Below are 12,521 nucleotides of genomic sequence, written 5' to 3' on the forward strand. Positions count from 1 at the left end.
AGGGCCCAGTGCAGCAAAGTATTTAAACACGAGCTTAACTGTAAGCACGTGAATAGGTTCATTAAAGTTGATCGTGCTTAAAGATAAGCAGGTGCATAAGTGCTTTGATAGATCAGGGCCCCCAGTCAGCACCGCTAGGAAGCAACGTATGGGGTCATTTTCCTGGTGCTTTTGTCCTTTATTTGCCCTCCATATTTACATGACAGGATCAATGTCAGGATAAAAATCACGAGGCTGAGTCATAATTCACAACAGTTTTCCTCTGGTGTGGTTCCTCTGGCCTTCGTGACCTTGCTACTGAGCACAGGAGCTAAGAACTGAGGAGAGAACGCCTCTCCTGCTGTGCCAAAGCATCGCAGCTTTACTCCTTTAACTGTGAGTTTCCTGTCCTTTGTGGGCTCCTGGTGCAATCCTAGCGATCTTTTAATGTGCAAACAATCATATTTGTGTTTTCCCCCCACTCCCCTTGCTGCTTGCTGTTTGCTTTCTGCACTTCACTCAGCTGGCACGAGGGACGTGGACTGCTCATTTTCACTTGGGCACCACAGGTTTGTTTCCTGGCTGGTTCTCCGGTGATGCTGCGAGGTTTGGGTTGCAAACGCCACAGAGGATGTTTAAACCTCAACCAGAGCATGTGGCTTGGCTGCATTTAAAAATATATATATTTCTACCTCCATTGGGTTTTGTGAGGTTTTTTGGTCATATTTATCTAGTTAGAAATTAACACTACCACCTACCCCATGCGCTCTGCAGCAACACACTGATTGACAAACACCACCTCTAGGCTCATCAGCAGCCCAGTCCCTATCACAAAATGAACCCACAGCCCAGCCACGACTTACTCTCCCTCTCTCTGTCAATTCCCATTGTGTGACACCTGTGGGGCCAGGATTTCACCCATGGACTTCTACAGATGCTCATCCCCTCTGAGAGTCAAGCCCTAAGCCCTGTACAAAGTTGAAAGGTACAATGATAGCTGCCCGAAGGACGGGAGCTTGTCCTACTCTTGGGGTGGTCCAGGCCCCTAGTTCAGGCCTCGGGCCTGCTCCATGTTCAGCCAGGGGCGGCTGTTACAGCCCATCACCGGCTTCTCCTCTGGTGTGGAACGTGATGGCTCAGAAGCTCTGGGTGAGCTGCCAGAGGGCAGGGACTCTGGAGGCAAGGGCCTTCCCCTGCATCGGGCCTGCCACCGGCTGTGCAAAGTTTAAACCCTGGAGCCAACGTCACGAGTGACCCCGCCCGGTTGGACTCTGCTGGCGGTGTGGCGAGGGAGGTGGCCTGGGTCTCAGGCTTACGGTTGAGTTTTGCAAAGCCAACCTGGGGATTTGCGTGCCCAGCTCCCAGTCACTTCAGTGGGGAAAATGGGGCACAAATGGCAGTTAGGGGCCTAACTCCTATTGAGGGCTCGGCACTTACCTGCCATTTGTGCCTTGAACAAATTTCCTTTAGGCAGCTTGGAAAATCTCAACCTACATGGACAAGCCTGTCTTTGGCACCCAGAACCCTTTTGAACATGCCACAAATGGCCTCTCTAGTGGGTAGTGCATTGGACTGGCACTCAGGAGAGCTGGCTTCTGTTCCCGGCTTGGACGCTGGCCTAATGCTTGGGCAAGTCACTTTCCTCCCTGTGCCTCGGTTTCCCCATGTGTATAATGGAGATGATACTGATCTGCTTTGTAAAGCGCTTTGAGATCTACTGCTGAAAAGCATTGGATAAGAGCTAAGGGTAATTACTGATTTATTTCATTGCCATAACGAGGGCCTTCCGTAACGGGATCCTTTGCAATGTCTTGCAGCCTGTGGTGGATGGGAACTGGGGCCCCTGGAGCCCGTGGGGAGCCTGTTCCAGGACGTGCGGAGGAGGAGTGCACTTCTCGTACCGGGACTGCAACGACCCCGCGCCTCAGAATGGTGGAAAATACTGCGAGGGTCAGAGAGCCAAATATCAGTCATGCCGCACAGAGGAATGCCCGCCAGATGGTAATCCGCTGTTTGCAAGTCACACTACCCTCCACACAATATCCCTGACTCTGTCTACAGACGCTCCAGAGAGAACGGCCGGGTTTCCCAGCGAGGGAGCTTAGGCGGACGTGAAAGGAGCCATTGTACAGCTATCGATATAATTTATGAGGCATTATTTATGGCAGCAGTCTGTCTGCTGAGATCTGACTGCCAGGCACTGCATGGCCTAATGTTAGGGAGACAGGGGGGGCTCTGTCTGGCACTGAGACAATCCGAGTATCCCTCACCCAGCTTCTGGAGGCAGCACACGGCCTCTCTTCCCAAACCTACCAGCAGGCTTATTCACCAAAACCACCCCTTCCCAGTCACCGTTTCCCCAAGAGCCATTGGCAGGTTAATTGACCACAGTCTTCTGGTAGGGGTATCCACCCAGCTCCCCGAGGGTCTAGTGGTGAGACTTGCAGTGTGCATGCATGGCTGAGCAGCAAGCCTAGCTCACGAGTGGATGCCGTTTGTAAGATTTCAGGCAAGTGATTCATTGCCCTTGGGTTGCTGTCAGGTCACATTTCCCCTTCCTTTCAGGGAGGAGCTTTAGAGAGCAGCAGTGCGCAAAGTACAACAGCTACAACTTCACAGATCTGGACGGGAATCTGCTGGAGTGGCTCCCCAAGTATTCTGGGGTGTCCCCCCGGGACCGTTGCAAGCTCTTTTGCCGAGCCAGAGGGAGGAGCGAATTCAAAGTATTTGAGGCCAAAGTAAGACACTTGCCTTTAATTATTATTGTCCTTGCCTGGAATATAACTGGGGTCATGGAACTGTCTCATTATTGTCTGCTTCTTCTGGCCCAGGTGATCGATGGGACGTTGTGTGGGCCAGAGACCCTCTCCATCTGCGTCCACGGGCAGTGCATCAAGGCTGGCTGTGACCACATGGTTGGCTCCTCCAAGAAGTTGGACAAGTGTGGGGTGTGCGGTGGCAATGGGTCGACATGCAGGAAAATATCTGGCTCACTCAACAGATCCAAGTAAGTCCTGGGGAGGTTGAAGCCTGGTATTCCAGGGGATGATGGAAGGAGATGATCATAGCGTAAAGGTGGCACCAAGTGAGAGAGGTTTGTCTCTCCTGGGGATGTTTTTGGAGCAGCAGCTTTCACCCCATAATGGTCCTGCCCCTTGCAGGATCGGACCCCCAAACAACCTGCAAACTCCGGACGGATGCTCTTAGAGGGCCTGATTCTACATCATTCCAGCTAATTGGAGCTTTGCAGGATCAAGCCCACAGAGAAAAGGGGTTTAATCATCAAACATAGTCACTGTTTCCAAGGCTCTTTCCCAGGGTGCCAAATACTGGACTTCCGTGGAGTTCCACTGACCTACAGCAGCTCAGGGTCTGATTCTTCTCTCTAGCTACACATCTGCAATCTCATTGACTTTAATGCATTCAAACAGGGTGTAGCAGAGAGAAGAATACACCCACACATTACTAAACACATATTTCCTTACACAGATGACCAGCGGCATGTCAGATGTTTACAATTATTTCAGATTTAATAATCTAGGTTACTCTTCCCCGTTTGTTTTCATTTTTACTCTTGAATCAGCTTGAATAGTGAAACCAGACCCAGTCAGGCTCACATTTTGTCTCTTGTCTGTTACACTTTCTGATTCTCATGCGCTATCTAAGTGCTGCAATGTTGTGGATGCCAAAACTGCAGGAAAAACTTTAAATATATATATATTTTTAAAAAAACCTCTTAACATTAACTTTTAAATGTATCATGAAATTATTAAGGTTTGCAAAACCAATTCACACGCGCACACACATTTAGAACCTAAACTACCTGTCAGTCAGGCAGATTCTGATCTAATTTGCACTAATATAAATCAGGCATAACTCTATCGGTTTCCATAATGTTAACCTGGATTTGCACTAGGGTAAATGAGCTCAGAATCCAGCCAAGTGACCCTGTAATGTTTGTTATCTCTGCCCCAAACTCCCATGAAACTTCTGCCAAGTTTATTCCTTATGTAATCCAAGCAGTGCCTGTTGCTTCAAGCGTTATCTGGTGCTGCTACCGTGGACTTGGTGCTCTACCAGGCACAAATAAAAAAATCAGTCCCTGCCCTGAGGTGTTTACAGTCTAAGCTCAGAGGCTGAATTTCACCCGTGTGCGGTGGGCCAGCATAAGACCTATGCAATGCTTAAATGGCTCAGTGAGCTTGTGCTGGCCTGACACATGGGCGAGTTTTGTTGTCTGGGCCAGAGCCTAAAGATGGTATAAATCAGTATAGTGCCGCTAACATCAATAGAACTGTGGCAACTGACACCAGTGTTTACGGGTTAAACTTCAAGCAGAATAATGCTAGCCATCGGAGTCCAATAGAAAAGACTTCTTGGAAAGAGAGTGACAAAGGGCTAAGATATCAAATTCCATGTGGTGAGATTACTCCCGGGGTCAAATTAGATTTCCTAAACGGTTTCCTTCCAGGGAACATAATGAATGGAACTTCCATTTGCCAATGAATTGCTTGTGGTTGACTGAAGGGCGATTAACATTGTAATGACAGCAGAAAGGATTTAATCTACAGGAGAGCCTATTAAGGTCAGGGTTAAGGATGCCAGCACAATCGAGAGCAAAATTCGACCCTAAGGCTTTGTTCCAAAATAGTCTACGCGTAACTGCCAGCCACAACACAAGCCCTTGAAACGCTGTGTGTAAATAGTCCTGTCAGTTACAGGTGCTGACTTGTGCCAGGTGCTGGATTCTAGTGAGTTGCCTCATACCTGTCACAAATGATCATTATTGTTTGCTCAGCACAGATAATGTACAAGGCACAAAGACAGACAGTCCCTGACTTAAAGGCCTTTTAGTCCATAGCCATGATTCAGTGCTCACACTGCAGTTCCTAGGCCCCTGTATACCCCTGGATTCTACAGTGACACAATTTGCCATAGAATCCAGCCCAGCGGCAAAACTGCACTCCAGAATCTGATTTCATTTTTTTTAAAACTCAGGTGCTATCTCTGATGGTTGCAAAGAAAACCTTCCAAACGTAAACCAAGTGCAACCAATGTGGAGATATCTGCTTGAATCTGCAGACGGCCTGGAAAAAATAGCTCAAAGAGGTGTGAAATGCCCCACTCATCTCACAAGAGATGTTAACTCTGAAACCTAAAGAGGACAATATAAACATCAATATCAGTAACTGCTTAACTGCTGATTGTTTTAGCAGAAACATCCAGCCATTGTTCTTATCTTAAAATTCCAAACTGTCACTGATCCCTCCCTAGGTACCAAAAGCCCCAGCTGCCTCATACCCAGCTGTCAAAACTCTCTGTCTTTGTGCCTTGTACATTATCTGTGCTGAGCAAACAATAATGATCATTTGTGACAGGTATGAGGCAACTCACTAGAATCCAGCACCTGGCACAAGTCAGCACCTGTAACTGACAGGACTATTTACACACAGCGTTTCAAGGACTTGTGTTGTGGCTGGCAGGTCCCAATGCAGATCTGAGCTTCCAGTACAAAACTCTGCAGGCCCACTGCAATGTAAAAATGTAGGGGCAGTGTAAAATAAAGGGAATTTCATATCAAAATAAATAATTGATTGCACTGCTCATTTTCACATTCTGTTCAGAAAAACCCTCCCGTTTAACATTTATCGGAGGCTGTTGCAGAATTTCCCCGTCCCTGGCACTGGAGTGCTGATTAGGTCAAGCTTGTCCCAGGCAATATGCTATCCCGTTCCCGTACTAATTTGTTTGTAAGTTCAGGATGATAACCATCTCCTCTTGATCCACACAGGTATGGATATAATGACATCGTCACGATCCCTGCTGGAGCTACCAACATTGACATCAAACAACGCAGCCACCGAGGGGTCCGGCACGATGGAAACTACCTGGCTTTGAGAACCCTGGATGGCAAGTACCTCCTGAATGGAGATTTTGCCATTTCAGCCATGGAACAAGACCTCCTGGTGAAGGGGACAATCCTGAAGTACAGTGGCTCTCTGACGACCCTGGAGCGGCTCCAGAGCTTCCGGCAGCTTCCGGAATCTCTCACCGTCCAACTGCTGACCGTCTCCAGTGAGGTCTTCCCGCCCAAGGTGAAGTACACTTTCTTCCTCCCCAAGGACATCCCCTTTAGCAAGCAGAAGGTCAAGGAAAAGAAATCAGCCAACATCATCCAGCCCATGCTGACCTCACAGTGGGTTATGGGAGACTGGTCCGAGTGCTCCAAAACCTGCGGCTCTGGCTGGCAGAGGCGAACGGTGGAATGCCGGGATGTGGAGGACCAGGCCCCCACCACCTGCGACAAGGCTCTGAAGCCTGAGGACATCAAGCCCTGCAGCGACCTCCCGTGCCCCATTTGGCGCCTCGGCCCCTGGTCGCCGTGCTCCCGAACTTGCGGCGAGGGAGTGCGGACGCAGAGCGCCGCCTGCATTGACTATGCAGGAAAGATCATAGCCCCTGAGAAATGCAGCTTGCCCCTGCCCCAGGCAGCGACCACCGCCTGTGTACTGCAAGACTGCTGAGCCAGGGCAGGCCTAGGGCATCGGAGATGCATAACGTAGCCAACTACTAACCCGACCAGACCTGGCTTGGCAAGTCAAGCAGGGACGCAGGTTTAAAAGTGAATGTGCACTAATTGACCTGAGCAGGCCCCCGGGGGCAGACCTGCTTGGAAGACTCTTTTCTGGTTCCATCCCCCGCCAATAGACATCTACCTCAGAAATAGTCCGGGGGAAGGGAGGAGTCCAGTGATTTATTTTTACTGATCAATAGCAAATGAATTTTAATTTAAGGCGCAATTAATCATATTCTAGGCTGTTTCCCAAAAGGATGACCTGAGTTTCAGCCATGCCCACCCACTCTCCATTATTTACCATATGTGGCCTGAGAGACTCATCTGCAGGGAGGCTGAGGGGTAGGATAGCTGCACCCTCTGGCTTGAAGGGGTTTCCATTACATTCAGGGTTTACAATTTGGTTCAATGGCTCTCAGCACCCCCACTGTACAAATTGTTCTAGCACCCTGGAGTTTAACACAGGTTTGTTTGTTTTTTTTAAACCAGTATGGGACGAAGGGCCTGATCCTGCCGCCATTACTCAGGTAGAATTCCCATGTTCTTCAGTAAAGACTGTGGGAGCAGAAGCTTTAAACGTGACCTTATACTAATTTGGCAAATTCCATTAGGGTTTGTTACTACAGAGGGGCTTAAGCTGCACAATTTGGCACCTCTGCCTTGACCCAACTTCAGTGGTGTTGGGAGCTGGGGCTTTGGTTGAGCCCATTTGAAGCTGGGCCCCTTTGCAAAACTTCTGTGGATCATGGTTCCAATTTCAGTCCCCTTTATCCCAAAGTTTGGGGGTGTTTGGATCCAGGGGGCTTGTTCAGGGCCATCCCTATTCCTAGATGGTTATATAGAGCCATCCACCATCTGAACAGATGAAAGGAAAGCAGACAAAGTTGGTCCATCAGAGGTGCACAAATGCAGTGGAAGCCCCATGAAAAGCCAGCCTGCAAAGTCAAATGCAGCATTGCATGTGCCCATCTGAACCTTTCCGACTTGTGTCTCTCAGTTAGCCTGCACAGACAACCAATGAACTGTCGCAGGAGGCAGAGTGTTGTGAGTAGGGGACCGAGCGCCAGCTACTCCTGAGTCTAAAGGACACTAATTCCTTTATGCAGCCTTAGATGAGTCACTGTAAAATGGGGTTATTGGCACTACCCTGATTCACAGGACGTCATGAGGGTTAGCTGACGTTTGTACAGTGCTTTGAAGGTGAAGAGTGAAATGTTTATTGCATGATATATAGCTAGATGCTGCATCTAAACTATGCCCTGTCTCCTGACCAGGAGGGTGCGAGCTAGTGTTTCCTTGTGCATAGAAACCCTCCTTGGTTTTCAGTCAATTCTCCCACCACTTTGCCCTAGTATTGTCCTCCATCTGACCAGTCCTGACTAGGACATCTAAAACGGCTTCTCCCAAGGCTGGAGTCTTTTTTTTTCCCCCCTCAGCAGGAATTGCTGCCAGAGTTAAGTAACACAGCCAGCTCTTCTCTCTCCGACCCAGATGTTGTCTGTCCCCAGTGCAGACATCTGGCCAGTCTCTGAACTTTCACCTTTTGAAGCAAGTTCCCTGTGCTACACATCCGGTGAGACTGATCAGACCTGGCAGCAGCCTCTGTCTTTAGGGAAAATGTGCAAATTTACTTTTCGTTAAAGTTTCTCAATAGGGAAGCCTCATATTACCCAGAAGTACCCTGGGGACTCCTGAGCATCTTTCTCCCTTTTGATGCTCTCACTCTGTCTCTCTTGTGTGTACGGCTTCCATTTAATTGTTGGAAACAAACCCCAGAGAACTAAGAGAGTCTCCATTTGTCTGCCTGTCTCTCTCTGCCTGTCTCATGTGTGTCCTTTTCTAATTAGGGCTGGGTGACCCTCCTGGAGGATAAGATTCTGTGATCATTGAAAACTATTTGGGGGAGGGGAGGGGTTCTCAAACCTATTGACCCTATTTTCCCTGTATTTTAATTCTAGGTTTTTCTAGCTAAAGCAAAGCCCGTACTATAGGAAGGGGCATGCCAGCATTTCCCTGTCAGAACAGTGGTGAGAGCAGGTTACTAGGACTAGGAGGCAGGATTCCTTGGTTCTGTTCCTGGCTTTGCAGCTGCTTTCTGACCTTGGGGAAATCACTTCTGTTCTCTGTACCTCTGAGCCTAGATCGATTGACTCAGCCTCACAGGGATTGGCTGTGGGGCTGCAAACGCAACATAGAGGTTTGGGCTTGGGCTGGAGCCCAAGCTCTAAGATCCACCCCCCCTTTAGGGTCCCTGAGCCTGAATGTCTATGCTGCAATTTTTAGCCCCGCAGACGGAGCCCTGCAAGCCCAAATCAGCTGACGCAGGCCAGCTGCAGGCATGCCGCAGATCCTTCTCTGTATAGGAGAGACCTGGCCGAGGTCAGCAACATACTGTTAGAGAAAGAGAGTATTTGATGAGGCCGGGAGGAAGCTATTTTAGCCACAGATGTCAGCACTGAGTGGGTGGGCGGCTGCAGAGCCCTTGTAAGAGCCATTCTTTTATTTATTTTTTCATTGTTGTTGTTGTTATTATTAATCTTCCAGAAATTGACTCGTGCAGAATGTGCTCTGGCAACCTCATTAGGGGTGTGCCCCAAGACAACCTCCACAGTGGGGTCACCGTTTTTTCCTGCAGTCAGTGACCTTTCAAACTAAAGCTGCTACACGTGCTGCTGCTATGGGGCTCCCCGGCCTTTACCCACTCTCTGCATAGACTAGAGCTAACTTACTGCTAGTTTGGTCCACATGAAAGGGAGACCCTTGCCTGAGGCCCCGTTAAACAGCCATGCCAAGGAAAAGGGGAAGGAGATTGACCCTTCCACCTGGGCATGGAGTTGGGACAATGAAAGAGAAGATGGGTTTTGTTCATCTTGAATAAAGAAGTCTGGCTGCCCCGTATTTAATGTAAGGGACAGCAGGAATAGGAGAAGTGCTAAAACCAACAGTTTGGTTCTTCAGTTAAACTCTAGAACTTTCTTTTAGGAAATCTAGCTAGCTCGCTCGACGGTGTGTGGTTAAATCCCCGGGTTGCATTTGAATATCTCAACCAGTATCTCAATACTGGGCTGAACCAAAATACCAGATCCGAAAGCTCCTGATTTAAGGGTTCAAAATCCAGATCCAAAAGTATGGCCTATTCACCATTGGGGTTTGGATCTAGACCCTTAAAGAAAGAGGTTTGAGCTTTGAACTCTTATCAGAAGTTAGAGTAAGGAGGGTTGGTTTCTACCCATCTCTTAATAAGAACTGACCCAAACCTGAGCCCCAAACCTGAGCTGAACCCAGATAGAACCTTAGCGCTGCTGCCTCTTCGTTTCTAGATTCTGGGTGCAGATGCGCCAAAATACCATGAGAAAGGCTGTTTGTACCAGGAATCTTTCCAGAAAGCCTGTCCTCACCAGACATCTAGCTTAATTTTGAAGACCTAGAACATTCAGGCCCTGATCTTCCTCCAGCAGGATATGGATAACTCCCACTGAAGCCCAGTGAAGTTATTCTTATCCTGGGGGTGTAGCTGGAGAGAAGAGTAGACCCCTGCTGATCTGGTTGTTTCCTTTAATCAAACCACTGAATCTCAAGTTTGCTCTCCTCCAGATATGTTGGGAAATCTTTACAAATCCTCATTGGCTTCCCTTCGCTGATCTGAGTGTGTGTCTGCAGAGCAGGTCGTGAACTCAATAGCGCCTTCCTCCAATATCATTTTACCAGCATGTTACACAATATATAAAACGGTCAGACCCGAGCCAGAGGGTGCACGTCAGGATTCAGACTCTGAAAAAGTTCACAGCGTGAGGGATCCAGAATTTCTATTAGGCCCCTTTATGGAGGTAATGGACAGCTGCAAAGTTTGGATCCAGCGCTGAATTTCCCCAGAGTTTGAGGTTCAATTCAGGCCTCTCTAATGAAATATACACAGAACGCTGCTCTATCTCCAGGAATTTAAACCATCTCACACGCTCCAACAAATAGTTGGATGCTGAAGTCATGCTTTCTTGCTTTGGTATTTTTTTTTCCTTCACGTGTGTAAGTGTTTAACTCAAAAGCAACTACGTGTCTTTTCTCCAAGGTTGTAGTGCCCATTTGAGAGAGGTCAGAAATTGCAGTCTGAGATTTCCCTGAGAGTGTGCCAAGGAAAACAGATGCACTAATAATGAAGCTCACACTGGTGTCAAACAAGCAGAGAGACCTCCTCTGTTTACGCCCATGGCGCAGTTCATTAGCTAGAACTTCTTGCATGTGCAAGTTCCCGGTTACAGACAAATCCCAATCAGCATGATCTTTTTGATTAACTACCCAATTGCTTTCTAGCTCTGCTTGTGTTCCCCTTAGTCCTAGTAGTGTGTAAGAGGATTCTTCATCCTCAGTTCAATAAGGTACTGAAGAGCACATCTGGCATTAAGCCTGTGAGTAGTCCCAGGGACTTCAAATGAGTTTAAAGTTAAGCATGGGTTTCAGCGATTCGCTGGATCACGAGGGAGAGAATGCATCTGTGGTATATAAAGCTCTGTTGAAAAAATACCGTGGTGTTTTGCTGTATTGGTCCCTGATATGGAAGTAACATTATAGCAAGCATTTGCACTGGTACTGTTGTTTTATATTCAGCACAGGCCTGTGTCTCAAGTGGGAATTCTTTACAGCAGCAGCATTCCTGCATTAACTGAGGGTTAATAGTTTAACGCCAGCATGTGAGGTCCAGCCCTGACCACTGAAAAGTAAAGCTAACCTCGAGGTGACAAGGGCAGGAAACCTGCCAGTTCCTCATTCACGCCCATGTCAATCCTGTCTATTTTAAGCAGACCTTTTTGGTCTCTTGTTCTCACTCTTCTAGTTACCGTAGATTGAGATTCACTCTCAGCACAAAATTTGGATCAAGATCAGAACTTCTTCATGGGGTGTTTTGATCCTGGGCATTGGGCCCCAGGTCTGATACATACATTTCACTGGGTGATGATTGTTTTGGAATTCCTGACCTATCCTTCTCTTAGGAACATGTAGCATTTATGGTGATGTAAGTCAAATAAGTTATATATAGGAGATATACATATATAGAGAGAGATGTATATATGTTTCCCTTCAGTGAAGGATTGTAGCAGTGTACTGATCCTTTTCTGTAAGATATTTATTATGAATTTTTGTTTTGTACAGTAACTGTCTGAAAAGAAGGTGTGACCATTTGTGTTTTAAGATGCTGCTGCTGTCCTCCCCCATCCCACACCCGCAGTGGAGTTTTGGGAGAGGAAATCTCGCTAATCTTTCTAACTGCTTAGTTACACAACTGGTATCTCACTACTGTTTGGTGTGCAAATCAGGACGCGATTTCCAATCAAGCTTTGTAATCATAACAAGCCAATAGAAATAAACGTTCTAATTTTATTTTAACAAAGAAACATTTTCTTGTTTTATCCTGGGTTTTGTTCTGTTTTGTTAATCTTTGAAAATGGATAGTCCAATTGTAATGCTAGCCTTTATCTCTTAATAAAGGACTTCCTGGAAATTACCACATTGTCAGTTTTTGTTTTCCACTGGTTAAATTTGATTTCATGAATACTTTCCTCTGTGTGTTTTATATGTCCAGCCCACAAGCCTTATTTCTGATCCTCGCTTTACCTTTTTTTATGTAACTTTTCAGAAATGTCCCTCTGGATTTTAAACTAATGAAACAAAACATTATGATAGGAGGCAGTCAAAATAAATCTGTGAGAAATTGTGGAGTTGTTTACATTTTGCAGGTTGCTTATGCTGTGGTAGTAGGTACTGCAGAACTCCGTGACTTATTAGACCTGAGAAGAAATATGCTCTAGTGGTTAAAATAGGGGGACTGCTGCGTTTTTCATTTAACTCTACTGCCAAATGAAACACTCTGCATTTATATTGGTGTTAGAAAGTGCAGAATTTGTCCCTTATTGTTATAAATGTAGCATCATCCTCTTAAAAATACAGCTGCTAAAGTTTGGCACTTCTGACGCCA

At 47.1% G+C, this 12,521-nt stretch overlaps 1 protein-coding gene across 1 annotated transcript in view; it reads left to right on the forward strand.

Annotated features, from left to right (window-relative positions):
- Window positions 1–12,038, forward strand: part of ADAMTS8 (ADAM metallopeptidase with thrombospondin type 1 motif 8) — a 31,417-nt gene extending 19,379 nt beyond the window's left edge. Inside the window, exons 6-9 of the mRNA XM_044997256.1 lie at window positions 1,797–1,980; window positions 2,545–2,717; window positions 2,811–2,986; window positions 5,771–12,038. Of these exons, the coding sequence (XP_044853191.1) occupies window positions 1,797–1,980; window positions 2,545–2,717; window positions 2,811–2,986; window positions 5,771–6,503 (1,266 nt within the window). The 3' untranslated portion in view covers window positions 6,504–12,038. The remainder of the gene's footprint in view (window positions 1–1,796; window positions 1,981–2,544; window positions 2,718–2,810; window positions 2,987–5,770) is intronic.
- Window positions 12,039–12,521: the final 483 nt, after the last annotated feature.

This window comes from Mauremys mutica, chromosome 22 (assembly GCF_020497125.1).
Source record: "Mauremys mutica isolate MM-2020 ecotype Southern chromosome 22, ASM2049712v1, whole genome shotgun sequence".
In the NCBI taxonomy this organism is placed as follows: domain Eukaryota; kingdom Metazoa; phylum Chordata; order Testudines; family Geoemydidae; genus Mauremys; species Mauremys mutica.